This window comes from Gadus chalcogrammus, chromosome 7 (genome assembly GCF_026213295.1).
Source record: "Gadus chalcogrammus isolate NIFS_2021 chromosome 7, NIFS_Gcha_1.0, whole genome shotgun sequence".
NCBI classification, from domain to species: Eukaryota; Metazoa; Chordata; class Actinopteri; order Gadiformes; family Gadidae; genus Gadus; species Gadus chalcogrammus.
This window is the reverse complement of record NC_079418.1, coordinates 816,087-837,079: the sequence shown is the minus strand read 5'-3', so window position 1 is coordinate 837,079 and position 20,993 is coordinate 816,087. Positions and strand designations below refer to the sequence as shown.

Below are 20,993 nucleotides of genomic sequence, written 5' to 3'. Positions count from 1 at the left end.
GAGTCACTCTTATCCAATAGACATTTCCTTAGCCAGTTATAATCTCTCCTACAATTTCTCCTGCAATGATATAGATAATAAATGTGCAAAGCAAAACTTATAAATAGTATTAAGAATAGTAGTGGTGAAATAGCGGTGGAAATTAATCGCAAAGCCACTTTTATGCTATCAATGTATTTTCTCAGCTAGTTATATTCTCTTCTCACCTGTGACCCTGCATGATCATCCTTGCTGGCCTCTGGTCCACCATCTCCTCTCTCACCCTGCTCTTTCTATTGTGGCAATAAAGATTTAAAAATATGTGGAAAGCAACATTTTGAAATAGAATTAGGAATGCAGTAGCAGTAGTGGAATTGTTGTAGTCGAGTTTAACCTCAAAGTCCCTTTATGCTATCAATATTGCCTCTCAGCCAGTTATAACAGACGTTCTAAGGACTTTGGTTATAATTTCTCCTCACCTGCTGTGAAGACCCTCCCTGTTCATTCCGACTGCTGCTGGACTCTGGTCCACTGTCTCCTCCCTGACCCTGCTCTTTCTATTGTATGAAGATTAAAAAATATGTGCAAAACAATAGTGAGCTTCTGTGCAGAAATGCAAGGAGGGGGTTTATTCCTAGGTGGTAGAGTAGCCAAAACTTGTAGTCAAGTAGGAGTAGTAGGAGTACTTTAGAATAATATAAATAAAAAAGTATTTTGCAGTCAAACAACTCTGCCTTCTCATGGTGCGTTCAAAGGCAGCTCGGAAAAAACACGTTTCCACGTGTTAGAAATTAATTGAATGGTTGTAATGGCTGTAAAAAGTGCGGGGGACAGAGGGCACAGATACAGGAAGTGGGGGGGACATGTCCCCTGCGTACCCCGCGTCCGCTACGCCCATGGGCAAACTAAGCTACATGTCTGCTGATAGTTAGTTTCTAACATTTCGTTTTAACAAAAATAATAAATGATGGAAGTAATGCATCACATGAATTCTTTCATTCAAAATGTTTCATGCCTAAATCTTATCACTATTTTGGGTTTGGGTATTGTTTGTTATTGTTAAGTGAAGCCGAAATGCCCAGTGAAAAGAGGAGGATTCAGGAGAGAGAGAGACAACTAAAGGAGGCAGCAAAGAGGAGCACATCACTACAGGGTTGGCTACGAAAAAGCCAAACAGTAGGTGGGACAGAGACTTTGCATAGTGATAAAAAATTATACTGTGTAGGCTAATTGATAAATTAATCAGACTCATATTTTAGCCTACTAATGGCAACTTTTCATAATTACATTACATTTAAGATGAGGAGCAGCCACAAGCCTCCAGACACTCCAGAAAATGTGGACCAGGAGGAGGCACATAGGGGAGGTAGGCCTAAGTGCTGATCACCATATATGAGAGGACCATGCTAGAAAGTACAGGGTTAAAGAGCTAAATAATTGTAATCTAAAAAAAAACAGGCTATTTTAGAGATCCTTTCAAAGATCTTGCCTGAGCAGAACATAAATACCACTGCTTCTAGTGGGCATTACAATAACAATAATAATGGTAATGGTAATAACAATAATATGTCATTGGACAGATGATGAGCCCAGTGCATCAGCTGCGTTCAGAGAGCCAGAGCCAATCCCAGATGAGATCAGGACAGACTGGGAAAGGAGAGATGAGCAAGAGGATGAGATGAGGGAGAGGAGAACATCAGCAAGGGAGGATATTGAGATGAAGAGTGGGGCAGAATCCACAGATTTCGATTTTTTAATGAGGTTGGCTAATCCCACAGATCCAGCTCATGTACAGAGCAGCAATCTAAAATACGATCAGACCTTCATCACATTTTCCAATTCAGTCGGACCTTGCCGTCCTATGGTAAATTTCCCTCAAAATCCAGATGGGCGCTCTTTTCAAGCCCAATGGTATAATGATGACCCCTGGCTGGAATATTCTCCACTGAATGATGCCATCATGTTATGTTCTTCTTCTTCAAGTCAAGTTTTTCTGCATTATCGTTAGTAGTAGTTATTTCAGTGTTTTACTCATTTGTATTAATATATGAATAAAGAGCCCGTTATTCTCAGTCCTTCATATAGCCTGTGAGTTGTTGTTTTTTGGGGGGGGGGGGTGCCCTTTTTTCAGGTCAGAGCAACTGCCCCTCAAAATTCCTGTGCACGTCCCTGCGAGCAAGTGACGTAGTTTCCCGCCCAGACGCTGATTGGCTTATACGTTTGCCACTTTGCATATTTACTTTTTGGAAAACGTTTTGGATTCCGTTTTGGAAAACGTTTTGGATTCCGTTTTGCCAAATCTTTTGCAAAGCGTTCGTTATGCGGATTGAAATGTTAACACACGGAGCGTGGCGAAGTGGATTGCAATCACGGGGACGCTATAGCTTTTCAATTTGAATAAAGGAACTCAAAGAATTTGACAAAATGTTATTCTATTTGTATTGTTATAACTTTTGCAAATTTAATTGAGGTTTGCATTGTCACTTTGCATATTAAAATACACTTTGAATAACGTATTTACAAATTACATTATAAAATTGCATAAGGAATGGTCAATTGTAAAATGTAATTGCAAATTGCATTGCCATTTGAATTTTGCTACATATATGCTTCCATACTAAAGATCAGGGCACGGCAGGCCATTGCAGCCAATGAGCCCGAGTTGAAAAAGAAAATAGCTTACAGCCCCTGGTATTCCCAGGCGGTCACCCATCCAAGTGCTAACCAGGCCGGACCCTGCTTAGCTTCCGAGATCAGACGAGATCGAAAAAATAAATAAAACTATCCTGCGTGCGCACCCATCAGTTTCTGCTACCTTTTAGGCTAATATGGAGTATTTTCTTTGAAACATGTTTTTAACTGCACAATTATCTTACACATATTTTTAACATTGCACATTTCACCTCTAAGCACGTAAATATGTGCACACTTCTGATGAATGTCGAAATAAGATGATATATGTGTTATCTTTACAGGTCTGGGAGCGGAGGTTTTCGTCGGTGGTGGAGGGGGAGGGGTGACGACGACATCTTGTCTTGTTATAACAAGATATTTATCGTGTTTCTTTTTTATTAATTTCTTTTTTTTAGATTAATACATTTTATTGACAATTAGCAATACAACAACAGCCAGGGGGTACAGAAATGGCAGACATACAAAATACAGACACAAAAAATACAAAATGCAGCATTAAATAAAATAAAAATATTATAAAGAGCACACACACTAAGGGCCCTATTTTAACTGTCTGAAACGCAAGTGGGAAGCGCAAGTAGCTTTGTGGGCGGTTCTACGGCGCTATCGCTATTTTACAGGCGGATAAATGACACTTCTGTCGCGGCGCAAGTGTCAAAAGGGTTGGTCTGAAGCAGCCTAGTTACCCGTAGGTGTGGTTTGGGTGTAACGTCCAACAAACCAATGAGAGTGCCAGCTCCCATCCCCTTTAAGAGCCATGAGCGCATCTGAATCGATTTGATTTGAGTTGATATTTGGACAGCGCGTTTGCAGTCTCCGATGAGACAGATGCACATGAATTTCAAACTGCAAATGGCTCAGTTTATTGCCAAATAATATGGCCTAATTCACACATGGAATAAGGGGTTTTCTTCCACAACTTCCGAAATACTGAGTCCTCAAATAAATTTCGGCAAAAAAAACGTATATGATATAACATTGATATGCGGTAACTGTGGTTCTATTTAATGATATACGCAATACATTATAAACATTGTTTCTTATCAGTATTGTATGCTATCCTAATATGCATGTGTCCTCGCGGTAATAGACATTGCCATTGATTGTATTATGCGTTACGTGTTTAGTTTGCGGGTGTTTAAACAGAGCACACACGCGCGCCCGCATTCATTCATTCTTTTTAACACTCACTCGCGGTAAAACAATGTTTTTCACGATCAAATACTCATCAATCCTAAAAGTTATGGGCATGTAGGCCTACACAATGTCTATGTCAAGAAAATATGTGTTTGCTGTACAGTGTTTGCAGATGCATTGATTTAAAAGTACAACTTATTACCGCTGCATCAGCTGTTCTTTCCCAAATAATTTACCAAGAATGTGCGGCTAGGTAGATGGGAGAAGCAAAGTGTATGCGTGAGGTGCAAAAGCAATCCGTATGCATCGCATGCGCATGTATGCATGTGCCCTTAAAATAGCATCTGAACAACGCGCCACTGACTTTAAACCAGCTATTTCCTGGTCAGCAGCGCAATGGTATTCAGAAACGGCAAAATACCGTTTGCGCCAGAACACGCCTCCTCCTTCCGCCGAACCGCCCCTTGGGGCGCATGATCAATCCCTAATTTGTGTTTTAATAGCTTTCCCATTTCTAGAACATAGAATATTCCCCACATACTGCTTGGCTTCATTCTCAAACACAACAAAAAGCGGTTTCTGATTAGAGTATTTACATTTATGAATATGTCATTTAGCTAATAAAATAATAAGGTTTACAATAAAATATTGGTTTGCTTGACTAGAGGTGTAATTGAAGAAACCAAACAATACATGTTCAATACAAAGGGAAAACTTGGGGTCAATGAAACGAGTGATAAAAGTACAAATATCTTTCCATAAATTATTTGAATGGGAACAGTTCCAAAATAAATGTGTCACAGCTTCAGGGTACATATTACAAAATGAGCAATTGACATCTATATCTAATTTAAATCTTTTTTATCGTACCTTCAATAATATCCAGGCGGGATTTCGATATCATTTAAACTTTATTCAGAATCACAGTTTTAGTTTCATACCGGCTTCGTTTTCAGTTGGTCTCATTGATTTATATTGACGTTGGAGCGTGATGACGTTATGCAGTATTGCCAGATTGGGTGGATTTTACACACACACACACACACACACACACACACACACACACACACACACACACACACACACACACACACACACACACACACACACACACACACACACACACACACACACACACACGCACAGTGCAGGGCAATACATTTGACGTTTCAGATTCTTCTGTTCAATTCATTTTACATTTCTGCATTTTTAGCAATGCTTTGCGCTTTTCATTCAGCATTCACTTTATTTGTTTCCAACCATTTACTCTTTCTTAAATGGTGTGCATGTTTACATTGTTTATTCCATTTAGAGTTTTGAACTTTTGTTCAAATCCCTTCACTTGATTTAAGCCATTTAAAGTTTATTTATGTCCTAATCTATGTGGCTTTATTAAGAAATATTTTCAACCTCACTTTGTACTACAGCACCCCCCGCATTTTCTGCAGGAAATGCATTTTCTAGTTAATTACTTGTTATTACAATTGATGTGTGACGTGTGTGTGTGTGTGTGTGTGTGCGCGTGTGTGTGTGTGTGTTTCTTGCCCTCTTGGGCGCTTGGATCAGGGGGTGCATAAACACACGTTGTGTTAACCCCTTGGCCTTTGGGCCTGTGATTAAGATATGTACACAAATACAATTGAGTTGAATTGCTTTGAAATAGTGTTCCGTCTGCAACGCACATGAATATCACCACTGCACCACAACTCACGCCTCAATCCATTCCACAAATCCATGAATCCTTCCTCCTGCAATACACCTTTTGCATAGAGTTGCAATAATCTATAATCTATATCACGTCTGATCAAAGAGCCATTCCAACAGGTTTGGTTTGTTGTCCGTTGTGTGATCGCTCTGATATTGTCGGAGGCAGCATTAATCGGTGCCAGATCAGGCCACTCTGCCTGAATGATGAATCAGGGCTTTTATTTATTGGCCATGGACGGGATCAGAATAGTTGGCACGGTGCTAACAGCAAAGCTAACAACAAAGCGGCGTTCATCACGACGACAAAAGTAACGTAATCCAGGGGGTTTAATCGAGGTTTATAAAACGACCGTTCTCTCTCTGCTGTAGAGGACACCACTGTTCGACATCGGAGTGCAGGATGAGTAAGGTGAGAGACTTTAATGTGTTTGTTTGCACTGGATTTGGCTGTTTTTCTTATTTTAAAAGCGATTAAAAAAAAGTTGTAAACAATTTTTGAAGTAAACCGATTTATTTCTTAAAGGCACCCAGTGCAACTTTCGAGGCTTAAAAATCAACATTCAATTTCTAGTCTTTTTTACACGTAGTAAGTTTCAATAACTCCATACCATTACATACCGACATTCAAGCAGCAAAGATGAGACGTCGTTGTGTGGTGAGAACTGATAGGAAATCGATAACAACAATGCCGCCATTTTCTTTATTTTTTGTAACCTATATAAATAAATAAAGCAGGCTTCCAGTCAATGGAAAAATGGCTTCTCCCCACCGGCGTTTGTTGTTGTTTACGATTTTCTATCAGTTCTCACCACACAGCGACGTCTCATCTTTGCTCCTTGAATGTCGATATGTAATGGTATGGAGTTATTGAAACTTACTACGTGTAAAAAAGACTAGAAATTGAATGTTTATTTTTCATTGAATGTTTACATAAAGTTGCACTGGGTGCCTTTAACTCTTCTGCTCTGATTGCAGGATGAGTAAGATGAGGGAGACTGTGTGTTTGTTTACATTGGATTTAGCTGTTTATCTCATTTAGAAAGCGATAAAAGAAAGTTTGCATTTATTTAGGCCTATCTTTGTAGCCTACCCTTTTTTTTTTTACTGTTTAGCTCTGGGTGCAGGATGAGTAAGATGAGACTTGAGAGAGTCTTTTAACGCATTGTATAACTCTGGATTCTGCTGTTTTTCTCATTTGAAAAGTGCTAAAAAAAAAAGTTTAAATTTTTTTTTGAAGTTAGAAACCTATCTTTCTAATCTTAGTGCAGGATATACTCGGTATCGGTACCGACACTCAAGTTCAGAAATCGGTATCGGCAAGGAAAATAAAAGATCAGAACACCTCTAGTGTTTGTTGGGGGGACGGGGACGGTACTGTCCACCCCCCCCCCCCCCGTTGTTTCCTCACGCCCCCCCCTCCCCCCAGATCACGTTCTTCGAGGAGCCGAACTTCCAGGGGCGCTCCTATGAGTGCGAGGCGGACTGCGCGGATGTGCACCCCCACTTCAGCCGCTGCAGCTCTGTGCGGGTGGAGAGTGGCTGCTGGGTGCTGTACGAGAGGCCCAGCTACCAGGGCTACCAGTACGTGCTGACCCGCGGCGACTACCCCGACTACCAGCACTGGATGGGCTACAACGACACTGTGCGCTCCTGCAGGACCTTCTCCTATGTGAGTGTGGTGGGTGGAGGAGCGAGAGCCGGGGGTTGCGGGCTAGCAGCGAGCTAAAGGGGCTAATGGTGAGCTAACTGGGCTGATAGAGAGCTAACTGGGATAATGGTGAGCTAACTGGGATGATAGAGAACTAACTGGGATGATAGAGAGCTAACTGGGCTAATGGTGAGCTAACTGGGCTGATAGAGAGCTAACTGGGCTAATGGTGAGCTAACTGGGATGATAGAGAGCTAACTGGGCTAATGGTGAGCTAACTGGGCTAATGGTGAGCTAACTGGGCTGATAGAGAGCTAACTGGGCTAATGGTGAGCTAACTGGGATGATAGAGAGCTAACTGGGATAATGGTGAGCTAACTGGGCTGATAGAGAGCTAACTGGGCTAATGGTGAGCTAACTGGGATGATAGAGAGCTAACTGGGATGATAGAGAGCTACCTGGGCTGATAGAGAGCTAACTGGGCTGATAGAGAGCTAACTGGGCTAATGGTGAGCTAACTGGGCTAATGAGGAGCAACCTGGGATGATAGAGAGCTAACTGGGCTAATGGTGAGCTAACTGGGATGATAGAGAGCTAACTGGGATGATAGAGAGCTACCTGGGCTGATAGAGAGCTACCTGGGCTGATAGAGAGCTAACTGGGCTGATAGAGAGCTACCTGGGCTGATAGAGAGCTAACTGGGCTGATAGAGAGCTAACTGGGCTAATGGTGAGCTAACTGGGCTAATAGAGAGCTAACTGGGCTAATGAGGAGCAACCTGGGATGATAGAGAGCTAACTGGGCTGATAGAGAGCTAACTGGGCTAATGGTGAGCTAACTGGGATGATAGAGAGCTAACTGGGCTAATGGTGAGCTAACTGGGATGATAGAGAGCTAACTGGGCTAATGGTGAGCTAACTGGGCTAATGGTGAGCTAACTGGGCTGATAGAGAGCTAACTGGGCTAATGGTGAGCTAACTGGGATGATAGAGAGCTAACTGGGATAATGGTGAGCTAACTGGGCTGATAGAGAGCTAACTGGGCTAATGGTGAGCTAACTGGGATGATAGAGAGCTAACTGGGATGATAGAGAGCTACCTGGGCTGATAGAGAGCTAACTGGGCTGATAGAGAGCTAACTGGGCTAATGGTGAGCTAACTGGGCTAATGAGGAGCAACCTGGGATGATAGAGAGCTAACTGGGCTAATGGTGAGCTAACTGGGATGATAGAGAGCTAACTGGGATGATAGAGAGCTACCTGGGCTGATAGAGAGCTACCTGGGCTGATAGAGAGCTAACTGGGCTGATAGAGAGCTACCTGGGCTGATAGAGAGCTAACTGGGCTGATAGAGAGCTAACTGGGCTAATGGTGAGCTAACTGGGCTAATAGAGAGCTAACTGGGCTAATGAGGAGCAACCTGGGATGATAGAGAGCTAACTGGGCTGATAGAGAGCTAACTGGGCTAATGGTGAGCTAACTGGGCTGATAGAGAGCTAACTGGGCTAATGGTGAGCTAACTGGGATGATAGAGAGCTAACTGGGCTGATAGAGAGCTAACTGGGCTGATAGAGAGCTAACTGGGCTAATGGTGAGCTAACTGGTCTAATGGTGAGCTAACTGGGCTGATAGAGAGCTAACTGGGCTAATGGTGATCTAACTGGGCTAATGGTGAGCTAACTGGGCTGATAGAGAGCTAACTGGGCTAATGGAGAGCTAACTGGGCTAATGGTGAGCTAACTGGGATGATAGAGAGCTAACTGGGCTGATAGAGAGCTAACTGGGCTGATAGAGAGCTAACTGGGCTAATGGTGAGCTAACTGGGCTAATAGAGAGCTAACTGGGCTAATGATGAGCTAACTGGGATGATAGAGAGCTAACTGGGATGATAGAGAGCTAACTGGGCTAATGGTGAGCTAACTGGGCTGATAGAGAGCTAACTGGGATAATGGTGAGGTAACTGGGCTGATAGAGAGCTAACTGGGAAAATAGAGAACTAACTGGGATGATAGAGAGCTAACTGGGATGATAGAGAGCTAACTGGGATGATAGAGAGCTAACTGGGCTAATGGTGAGCTAACTGGGCTGATAGAGAGCTAACTGGGCTAATGGTTAGCTAACTAGGCTAATAGTGAGATAACTTGGTTAAAGCGAGCCTATTGGGTTAAAGTGAGCCAACTGGGCTAACAAAGAGCTAACTGGGCTAAAAGTGAGCTAACTGGGTTAAAGAGCTAACTCTGCTAATAGCGAGCTAACCTGGCTAATGGAGAGGTACCTGGCTAAAAGCGAGCTAACTGGGCTCATAGCCCCACCTAAATGATTGGCTTCACTAAAGCCTCACTCATTTAGGTGGTGCTGTTTCATTTAGGTGGTGCTGTTTCATTTAGGTGGTGCTGTTTCATTTAGGTGGTGCTGTTAGGTGGTGCTGTTTCATTTAGGTGGTGCTGTTAGGTGGTGCTGTTAGGTGGTGCTGTTTCATTTAGGTGGTGCTGTTAGGTGGAGCTGTTAGGTGGAGCTGTTAGGTGGAGCTGTTAGGTGGTGCTGTTAGGTGGAGCTGTTAGGTGGAGCTGTTAGGTGGTGCTGTTAGGTGGTGCTGTTTCATTTAGGTGGTGCTGTTTCATTTAGGTGGTGCTGTTAGGTGGTGCTGTTAGGTGGAGCTGTTAGGTGGTGCTGTTAGGTGGAGCTGTTAGGTGGAGCTGTTAGGTGGTGCTGTTAGGTGGAGCTGTTAGGTGGTGCTGTTAGGTGGTGCTGTTTCATTTAGGTGGTGCTGTTAGGTGGTGCTGTTTCATTTAGGTGGTGCTGTTAGGTGGTGCTGTTTCATTTAGGTGGTGCTGTTAGGTGGTGCTGTTAGGTGGTGCTGTTAGGTGGAGCTGTTAGGTGGTGCTGTTAGGTGGTGCTGTTAGGTGGGGCTGTTTCATTTAGGTGGTGCAGTTAGGTGGAGCTGTTAGGTGGTGCAGTTAGGTGGTGCTGTTAGGTGGAGCTGTTAGGTGGTGCTGTTTCATTTAGGTGGTGCAGTTAGGTGGTGCTGTTAGGTGGTGCTGTTAGGTGGTGCTGTTTCATTTAGGTGGTGCTGTTAGGTGGTGCTGTTTCATTTAGGTAGTGCTGTTAGGTGGTGCAGTTAGGTGGTGCTGTTAGGTGGTGCCGTTTCATTTAGGTGGTGCTGTTAGGTGGTGCTGTTTAATTTAGGTGGTGCTGTTAGGTGGTGCTGTTTCATTTAGGTGGTGCTGTTAGGTGGTGCTGTTAGGTGGAGCTGTTAGGTGGAGCTGTTAGGTGGTAACTAGGGATGAGTCGTCGCGACCGATTCGTTCACAACGAACGAATCCCGAACGTGAACGACAAGAACTGGTTCCCCAAAACCAGAAGAACTGGTTCTTTGATTCTTTTTTTAACATAAACCAAAAATATGGTCACGCAAATAAAATATACAAAAGAACAGAGCTTTGTCTCCCCGCGACTTATATTGATTGAGTCTACAACGTTCTCAAATATTCAGCCAAAGAGAGGTAGCAATGGTGTTGCAATGGCACCTGGGTAAACAAATGACAAGGCGGTACCGTCGAATATGCGCGCTTTCTGTCTGACGTATCTTGGGTCATACCATTCGACGTGGGGCCACTCATATATCCCCCTACATTTTTTCGAAAATAGACTTGACCTCCATCTGTTTATTGGATAAACGCATTTCCCAATCCCAGGAGTCTTTGCTCCATTCTACGTCAATTTAAGAACAAACAAAGAAATTAAACTGCAGTTCGTACTTTTTATTTATGACCATGAAAGTTGGGGTCTGTGTGTGGGTCTGTGTGTGGTTCTGTGTGTGGGTCTCGAGGTGTGTTCCTCCGCCCCCTACGTCCGCTAACCCCTCCGCCCTCCACCCCGCCCGCAGACCAGCGGAGGGCCCTACCTGATGAAGATCTACGACCGGCCCGACTTCCAGGGCCAGGCCCATGAGCTCAGCGAGGACGTGGACTCGGTGCAGGAGCGGTTCCCGCGCCGCGACGTGGCGTCCTGCCGCGTGGTGGAGGGCTACTGGACGCTCTACGAGCACTCCAGCTACCGCGGCCGCCAGTACTTCCTGGGGCCGGGGGAGTACCGCAAAGCCAGCGACTGGGGAGCCGTCTGCAACACGGCCGGCTCCCTCCGCAGGGTCACCGACTTCTAAAGGGATTAGCCGAGTTAGCTCGCTTTTAGCAGAGTTAGCTTGCGACTTTAGCGGAGTTGGCTTGCTTTTAGGCCGAGTTAGTTCGATTTTAGCGGAGTTGGCTCGCTTTCAGGCAGAGCTGGCGTGCTGTTAGCACACTATTAGCTGAGTTAGCGCGCTATTAGAGGAGTTTGCTCGCTATTAGCTGAGTTAAGGCACTATTATAACCAACTTAGCTTTTTATTATTTGAATAAGCTCGCTATTAGCCGAGTTAGCTAGCTATTGCCCGAGTTAGCTCGCTATTAGCCGAGTTAGCTAGCTATTAGCCGAGTTAGCTACCTATTGCCCGAGTTAGCTCGCTATTAGCCGAGTTGGCTAGCTATTTCTGCTCTGGAGTTGAGCAGTGAATAAATCGCCTTGTCAAACACTCCTTGGTTCCTTGTTGACTCTTTTGTGTCCGTTGAGTCTTTCCAGACCGTGGTGAAGTTGATGTTGTGTGTGTTATTAGTACCACATATTCGGACAGGTCTACATTGGTCTGGGGCCTCTGGGTCCCATAACTCGGAAGCTATTGTGCAAAAAGCCGTTTTCCATAGGAAATGAATGGGATTTTTAAAAAATTCAAATAAAATAGGAGGTGCAAAATATTTATTTTTAGTGAGGTGTGTGTTGTTATTACCACATTGTAGGACAGGTCCACATTGGTCTGGGGCCTCATGGTCCCATAACTCGGAAGATATTTTGCAAAAAGCTGTTTTCCATAGGAAATGAATGGGATTTTTTAAAAATTCTAATAAAATAGGAGGTGTGAAATATTTATTGTTAGTGAGGTGTGTATTGTTAGTACCATATAGTAGAACAGGTCTAAATTGGTCTGGGGCCTCTGGGTCCCATAACTCGGAAGCTATTGAGCAAAAAGCCGTTTTCCATAGGAAATGAATGGGATTTTTTAAAAATTCAAATAAAATTGGAGGTGCAAAATATTATTTTTTAGTGAGGTGTGTGTTATTAGTACCACATATTCGGACAGGTCTACATTGGTCTGGGGCCTCAGGGTCCCATAACTCGGAAGCTATTGAGCAAAAAGCCGATTTCCATAGGAAATTAATGGGATTTTTAAAAAATTCAAATAAAATTGGAGGTGCAAAATATTATTTTTTAGTGAGGTGTGTGTTATTAGTACCACATATTCGGACAGGTCTACATTGGTCTGGGTTGTCTGGGTCCCATAACTCGGAAGCTATTGAGCAAAAATACGTTTTCCATAGGAAATGAATGGGATTTTTAAAGAATTCAAATAAAATAGGAGGTGCAAAATATTTATTGTTAGTGAGGTGTGTGTTGTTATTACCACATAGTAGGACAGGTCTACATTGGTCTGGGGTGTCTGGGTTACATAACTCGGAAGCTACACTGAAAAAAATGATTTTATGGTGTAGTAATATTAATTAGGTTAACTGTCACAATTTTTATTTTGTAATTATAAGTATCAGTGAGAACTTGAATTATTCAAGTAAAACTATATATGTCATTCATGTAATATATAAACTGTGTGGGAAGAGTAAGTTTTATTATGTATTTTCACATAATATTCAAAGGTTTCATAGTCATTGCACATGAACCTAGAAATACCAAGTAAGTTTTAATAGTGTCGCCTGTTTTGAATCCGCGCATGCGCCTTGTGACGCGCATACAGGACGCTAGGGATGGGAATTGATAAGAATTTCACGATTCCGATTCTGCTTATCGATCCGATTCCTTATCGATTCTCTTATCGATTCTCATTGGGTGAGAAAATATAAATGTGTTTGTTTGCATTACATCTCTTTAATATCTGATCAGAAGTGCTTCTAGTATTAGGAAATTGTACATTTTCAAATCAATTGGTCTAGAAGAAAAAATATATGTTTAGCTTTTTAAGCCCAAATGCCATCATTATGTGCCATACAACTAAAAACACAGACTGAAAACAGCCAAGTAAGAGCTTGTGCCTTTTGGAATTCTAACAGTGCTCATTTGCATTAAACTTGTAACAAAATTAAACTGACATAAACAAAATGAAGCATTGATTAGACAGAGATTTATTAGATGGGCCTACCTAATAAACCGTTGGAACACATAAGACCGGAAACCATAGCAATGCCGGTAAACAAACCCCGAGAAGCCCAATCCCTATGAGAGCTCCCCACGCTACGGCCATCCGGAGGCGACAGAGCTGTTGGCCGTGATATTATATATACAATTATAATATAGTATATAATATATTATATACTATTATATATAGAGCTCCGGGAGTCGCAAACTGCAACAATCACTTTCTCCTTCATTCCGCGGTTCACCCGGACTTCTGCACTGAGTTTGACGGCTGAACGCGGATTGGCTGTTACGTTACACATGTCACTCAGTTATCACGCTGTTGAACGCTGATTGGCTGTCATCACGACAAAAACTTGTCATCGGTTTTCTCCCGCGAAAAACTCGCCCTTATACGCGTCTCTACGTAAACTTTGTATGGGATCTTGTCGCCCCATCGCGTTTGGTGTGAACGCACAATGCGATTCTTCCTCGGCGGCGACATGTTTGCTGCGTTCTGAACCAAATCAAAGCAGCGTGTGTGTGACGTCACGACGCATTTACCGCGACCGGAACCGATAAGCAGAATCGTTAAGCAGGCTTGCTAACGATTCCAAGGAATCGGTTGACTCAGAACCGGTTCTGAACAAGAACCGGTTCTCGATTCCCATCCCTACAGGACGCATGCGCTTCGTTGTCCGCCAAAACTCAAGAAGATTACAACGGCGGTCAGGTGTAATGGAGGAATGAGCAGCTAAATTATCTTGAAGGTAAGTCATTCAGGGTTTTTCCTGCATATATAACGGAGTTAAGATATATTATGATAATATAAAATGTAATATGATCCCATTTGCCATTGTCACACATCACGTATCCCTGTCCATTCATTTTACTATGGTCACTTATCGCAACGTCCCTGTGGACTTGTGTCGTGTACAGCAGTCGGACCTCGCTGTCCCCTTGGTAAGTGCACAAGTTATCATAGATATATATACTGACTAGACATCGCCTGAGCTGCGCTGTTCAGTGGAACATATACGTCAATGCCGCCGCCATCTTTCCGCGGGGTAACCACCCACCTGAATGAATGAACGTCGATGGGACAGAAGACCTTTCCCAGTCTAAATCACTCTAAAACGCCTTTTTTTTTTAAAGGAAATCTTCAATCGGGTCGGTCAAGTGTGTTTGTGCCTTTAATATTGCCTTAAGACAAGGCGTTTTAGAGTGATTTATACTGAAAAGACTGCTGCCCCATGACATTCATTCAGGTGGGTGGTTCCCGCCGGCAAGATGGCGGCATTGTTAACGCATGCTTAGAAGCCGAATGCAATATCTAGTCACTCAGTATATATATATCTATGTTATGAGCTCCACCATCGTTTTTATTAATTATCTTAATTTTATACAAAACGAGTGGTTTATTTTGTGTTTATGAAACGTATAGCTCCCGAACGGTCGAGCACGTTCCTTTAATGTAAAGTTGACGGTGGTTTTCTTTATTTGTGGCCAGTGCGACACGTGTCGCTAGCTAACCAGCTAACCTCTTTTTATGTTGCACTTGCAGCGAGTAGTGTGTGTGTGTGTGTGTGTGTGTGTGTGTGTGTGTGTGTGTGTGTGTGTGTGTGTGTGTGTGTGTGTGTGTGTGTGTGTGTGTGTGTGTGTGTGTGTGTGTGTTGTCAGATCCGTCAATTCTACCACCCCCTAAATGGCGATGCTAGTGAAACCTGTATCCCGTAACGGTTGTAACAGGTTGGTGAGGAGATTCGCTCAGCCCCTAACTACCTTGTATCAGACGCCTATCCCTCTTACCTCGGTGCCCCACCCCTGGGCATAACCCGTAGCCAGGAATGTGGCAGACCGATCACGTCTGTTATGACAGCTCTCCTCTGGGATCCGTGCACTTGGTGAATTTGCTGAGATTGTTTTAGGAGTTTGGAATAACTAACTCCCGGGATACGTTTGATTTCTTTGTACTAGGTAACCTCTTAGATCCACGATGCCTATACTAGAACAGTTAGTTTGTTCACTGAAGCTCTAACCTACACTCCTCCGTAGCAGGTCCTTGGAATGATTGAAAAGGAATGGTTTGAATACAGTTTTATTTGCAGGATTAATATCTGGGACATTGCAGCAAGCGGTGAAGGCCTTCAAAAAAGCATGTTAATACATATTATATATAGTGACTAATAAAATGCCGTCAGTGACACTTCTAAATAAGTGATATAAAATACATCCGGAACACATCTTGGTGGGTTTGTCTACGATAATTTCGATTCCCGATATCTCACCTCTCTACACTACGTCCAACACTCCCCTCAGCTGTGTGAAGAGAAAGGCCGTTGTTCCCTTGTCGTCGGCCCCCACACTGATTCAGATTGGGGAGGGTGAGCTGCGCTGGAATGTTGCTCCGATGGCCCCTATCTGATACGGGCCGCTCCGTATCGTCGAGAAGTGAGCAGCGCTGGCGTTCCACGCCGGTGTTGACAGAGGAAAAGAGAGGGAATCCCTATCTCTCCTATAATATAGTGCCTAAATTGGGTTTGTTTATAAAGCTGATTAAGTCTATAATAATTTCGATTCCTGATTCTTACCTCTCTACACTACGCTTCCCCGGTGTCGACGGTAGCTCTCTCTCTCCTCGGGCACGTTGGGTCGGTCTCATCAAATGGTCCCACAGCCAGGATATTCTCATCAAATGGTCCCACAGCCAGTAGTCTTCTTTGCCCCGACGGGCTACGACACGCATCTCTGTAGCGTGTTGGAGAGAGGATGTCCTAATTTTTCTAAGTCCGAAAGTACTGAGATCGGATGTTCTAATCTCTCTAAGTCCGAAAGTACGGAGATCGGATGTTCCAAGTTTTCTAAGTCCAAAAGTCGGGAGATCGGATGCTCTAATTTCTCTAAGTCCGAAAGTACGGAGATCGGATGTTCCAAGTTTTCTGAGTTTTCTAAGTTTTCTAAGTCCAAGGCACGTAGGCCTACTCTCAGGCACGTTCTCTCCGGCACGTACGCCTTCAGATTGTTGTTACTTGTTCCACAAATTATACTAATAAGTAAAATACACCATATAATGATAATCAATACCATAATATAACATATCATAAGTGTAAGATAAACAATACAACATGTCATAAGCGTATGACAACATCATTTCACCCACAAGTGCTGTAATCTTTCTAGGTGCTTTCTTCCATAACCAATCATGTCTAAACAACATGATAAATCTTATAGTGAATAATAGATATAAAATAAAAAGATAGATATATGATGATACTAAAACAAGAAACACTTTAAAATGAATGATAGATATTAAAGAAAGAGATATATTTATGATGATATTAAAACAAAGAAACACTTTATAATGAATGATAGATATTAAAGAAAGAGATATATTTATGATGATATTAAAACAAAGCAGCAAAGAAAATGATTGTTATATGATGATACTAAAACATGATATATGATTTTATGATATTTAACTGATACATGCCTAAACCTGATACATGAGTAACACTGACATAAGTAAATCTATTCCTCTTCAGTCCTTCAGTCCCCGCTGGTAAAACCCCCACCTTTCCCAAGGCCTTGGACATTTTCCAACAGCCCCCACCTCCCTCTCCCTTATCTGCCCACAGACCTCTCCACCTCCTCCCCGTCTCCTGGACTCTAAGAAATCGACCTTACTTGACAGTGTGTGTGTGTAAAACGGGACTGACTGTATGATTAATCCTTCGCTAGCGGTGAATAAATGGCGGGTTTGCCAAAATGATGAGTTTTCTTAGCAAACGTTTCAAATATCCGCGGTGTCTCGGCTTGGAGAGGCTGCGACCTTCACAGCAGCCTCTGCCAGACCTCACAAAAACCCTGATGCTAATTATTATAAATAAGCTAAAGAGGAAGATATCATTGTTGTTAGTTTGCAGTGTACTCTTAGTTTGCCACAAATCTAAAATCTTACTGAGACAGTCTATGCATCTGCAGAGCAAACAGGACAGGAGAGATGTTCTTTCCCACAAAATTTCACTCCGTTTATCATAGTATCATCATTTATCGACACTGTTAAATATGATTTAATATGAAATGTCACATTTCAACTAAAATAACCACCAGAATGCACCTAGGATATAGGCCACTTGTTGAAATGATGCATTTTCCATCTTTTTGAGTTTTTATAGAGTTATTGATTAGCCTTAAGTATCTGAAATTGAAATTCATTTGTGGGAATTTGAAAAAAATAAAAATGATCTATCCAAAATCATTTGCTGTAATAATTTGCTTCCATATGCTTCCTAAGGACCATCACCTTATTTGGAGGCCTTTATTTTTAATTCTCTCCTCTATATTTTGCTCATTTGATATGAAGCCTCATTGTTCTCAATTCTGATTCCGTTTACACAGTTTAAATTTTGATTCTGTATTATTCTTGATACATATGACAGCTCTCTCTCAATGACGTGAATCTAGACCAGCAATGCTCTACTGCTTTTTTGAGGAATAGGACAGAATCACAGCAGCAAAAATGCAGGATTTTCTTGATTTAACATATGTGGAAATGGTTCCGATTTTGTATGAAAGATGTGTACTTTTTTAGATCAGAGCGACATGTTAAAATATTTTCACAGCACATATAGATAATATAAATACATTAGTTTGACAGTGGTACAGTTTATTTTGGTTACATGATTCTGTAGTTTTAATGCATTATTTTGTCTTTGTTTTTGTCCTTAAGCCCAAAGCAGCAACTTTCTGCAGTTGACAGTGCCCTCTCAAGCAGCAACTACAGCAAGCTGTGTCACAAGCAAAGCCATCTGGCTATTCAGGTAAAAAAGAAAAAGTGCTTTGTACTTAATCAGTTGTAAGGTTTACCATCATCACAGAACATACATACTATTCCAAATTAAAATGAAGCAGAATATATTTTGAATTTTGAAGTTATGTGTTGCGCTGCTTAAAATGTAATGTATACAAAAGTTGAAAGGACTGATGTTATATGTATTCTAGTGATATAAATATAGCCAAAGAAATGCTGCTTCTCCATTATCCCTGGCATTAAAGTAACTTTGAGTATGTTGCATTAATGATTAGATTTCTTTGTATTTTGCAGCCACCACCGGGAAAGTTCTCCTGCGACAGTATTGGATACGAACGGCTAATGCAAGGTAAATCTAAAACCCTAGGTACCTCTCATTCTTAGTTTTAAGTTGACTTTTATACTGATATGAAAATCTAGTTCAGATGGTTTGATTTATTTCTGGCTGTTTTTTCCAGATTCAAACAAGGAGGAAGGAGGGAAGGAATGGGGGGGGGCGAAATATCGCACTTTTTAGTGTCAAGATGCTCTGATTTTTGTAGGATATTCATGATACAGAAACAGACGTTTAGAATCTCAGGGCAAAACACTGTTCTTTAAGTCGAAATGTTCGAATAATAAGCATGTCTTTTAAGATGCACTAAAGGTTCCTGAAGCATGTCAAATGTTTTTTTCGAGAGGTTAAGGTTAAAAAGGATCCAAAAGATACGTATGCTCTATGCAAACAGTTCCTGAACTTGTCATTGTGTCTTTAACAAACTACCTTAGACCCATTTTAGCCACCCTAAGATGTTTTGAAAAAAACATCACAAAATTGTGTTTTGGCTTTGTTAAAATAAATAAATAATAATAAAAATCTTCTTAGGGTGAACTATATACCTTTTTGTTGTTTTGCGATGCAAACTTGTAAAATGTTTTATTGAGAAAAATATTTTTCAATTAAAAATTAAAAATAAGTGTTGTTAAATGAAACAGTTGCTTCATTCAATTTTTATTTTTATTTTTTTAATCATTTAATGGATGCAGAATTTCATGTAGGCCTAGATAAAAAAAAATCGCCACTCGAAACATTTCATAAAGTAAGCGTAGCCTCATTCAATTCCGTTCGGGCACTGAGAGTGAAAGTCAGTAGGGGGAGGGCAAACTCTGCCGCGCGGCAACAGCCGCTTTTGCCGCCTCCCCTCTGCCGCCCTTCCCTGTTTGCGCTGCAGCGCTGCACGTGACCGGAACACCAGCACCTGTGAAACGACTGCCTTGATGTTGTCGGAAAAGGTGAATTTGAGATGTATAACAAACAAACAATCATCATCACGTTTTATGAAATGAATTACAATCTTCATAAATCCAGGCTAAGTTTGCCACGTAACGTTTAGCCTAAATAATCAGACAGCTAGCTAGCTTGCAGACAAGCAGCCCGTTATCACAGTCTACACATTTCTTGGTAGCCAAACTAATCTACATGTCTGCTGATAGTTAGTTTCTAACACTTCGTTTTAACAAGAAGAATAAATGATGGAAGTAGGCTAATGCATCACATGAATTCTTTCATTCAAAATGGTTCATGCCTAAATCTTATCACTATTTTGGGTATTGTTTGTTATTGTTAAGTGAAGCCGAAATGCCCAGTGAAAAGAGGAGGATTCAGGAGAGAGAGAGACAACTAAAAGAGGCATCAAAGAGGAGCACATCACTACAGGGTTGGCTACGAAAAAGCCAAACAGCAGGTGGGACAGAGACTTTGCATAGTGATAAAAAATTATACTGTGTAGGCTAATTGATAAATTAATCAGACTCATATTTTAGCCTACTAATGGCAATTTTTCATAATTACATTACGTTTAAGATGAGGAGCAGCCACAAGCCTCCAGACACTCGGAAAATGTGGACCAGGGGGAGGCACATAGGGCAGGTAGGCCTAAGTGCTGATCACCATGTATGAGAGGACCATGCTAGGACCGTGCCCTTATTTCAGGTCAGAGCAACTGCCCCTCAAAATTCCTGTGCACGTCCCTGATTAGTAAGTTACCTGAGGTTTGCTAGTAAAATAAACTTATATCTGCAAGTAAAGTTTACTTCATGATCACCCTTGTAGAATTTACTACAATTGTGCAAAATATGGTGCAAAATCAACATTGGTCTGGGGCCTCTGGGTCCCATAACTCGGAAGCTATTGAGCAAAAAGCAGTTTCCCATAGGAAATGAATGGCCGAATGAATATCTGTCAAATAACCAACATCAAACTAACTTCACCACGGTTCTTTCCAGTGTTTATTGATGTTGAATCGGGATTCAGGGTTCTGTTTTGAAAATATATTGTTGAATGGTCGTTATAATCATTTGCGTCATTCTAACCCTTGTATATAATATATAAATGTATATACAATGTAATAAATATTAGTATAATAAACAGTCAATCACTCCAAACAAGATCCTTGCATTTAAGTCTGCGACTAAGTATCTAGTATCGATGGCGGTCCTGTTTTTAAGGCCGTGTTAACCCTCTAAAGCAGGGGTCTCAAACTCAACCTACCTGAGGCCTATTTCAGGTAGCTGGTTTTGAGGCAACCCCGAGTTTGTTCGCTCTGAGTTAATGGAAACTCTGGGTTTTCCGTTTCAGGTAGCTGGTTTTGAGGCAACCCCGAGTTTGTTCGCTCCGAGTTAATGGAAACTCTGGGTTTTCCGTTTCAGGTAGCAGGTTCAGCGCAACCGAGAGTTAGTTTCTGCGGCAACATACGCCGTGGACCTAACCTGCTCGGGAGGTGGTTAGACCTACTCTGAGTTTGTTGTCTATAAGGCTGAAGGCAG

General features: G+C 42.0%; 1 protein-coding gene and 1 long non-coding RNA gene across 3 annotated transcripts; both read left to right on the top strand.

The window, feature by feature from the left end:
* The first annotated feature begins 5,771 nt into the window (after nucleotides 1–5,771).
* Nucleotides 5,772–11,729, top strand: LOC130385392 (gamma-crystallin M2-like). Of its 2 annotated transcripts, none has more exons than XM_056593891.1 (3): nucleotides 5,772–5,926; nucleotides 6,944–7,186; nucleotides 11,050–11,729. In XM_056593891.1, the coding sequence occupies exons 1-3, from the start codon at nucleotides 5,918–5,920 to the stop codon at nucleotides 11,323–11,325; spliced, it is 528 nt and encodes a 175-aa protein (XP_056449866.1). In that variant the 5' UTR covers nucleotides 5,772–5,917; the 3' UTR covers nucleotides 11,326–11,729. The 2 variants fall into 2 exon arrangements, with proteins under 2 accessions (XP_056449866.1, XP_056449865.1); XM_056593890.1 differs by lacking the exon at nucleotides 5,772–5,926 and adding an exon at nucleotides 6,262–6,373.
* Nucleotides 11,730–13,806: 2,077 nt separating this feature from the next.
* On the top strand, nucleotides 13,807–19,076 carry LOC130385399 (uncharacterized). Its single transcript, XR_008896006.1, has 4 exons — nucleotides 13,807–14,148; nucleotides 18,108–18,198; nucleotides 18,483–18,537; nucleotides 18,647–19,076. It is a non-coding gene; the product is annotated as an uncharacterized LOC130385399 (long non-coding RNA).
* Nucleotides 19,077–20,993: the final 1,917 nt, after the last annotated feature.

Excerpts from the sequence above, each read along its gene's own strand:
- LOC130385392 (XM_056593890.1), top strand. The coding sequence starts at position 6,272 with ATGGCTTCTCCCCACCGGCGTTTGTTGTTGTTTACGATTTTCTATCAG. Across the intron at positions 6,374-6,943 it reads TTGAATGTCGATATGTAATG|ATCACGTTCTTCGAGGAGCC; the intron begins GTATGGAGTTAT and ends CCCTCCCCCCAG. Across the intron at positions 7,187-11,049 it reads CCTGCAGGACCTTCTCCTAT|ACCAGCGGAGGGCCCTACCT; the intron begins GTGAGTGTGGTG and ends CCCCGCCCGCAG.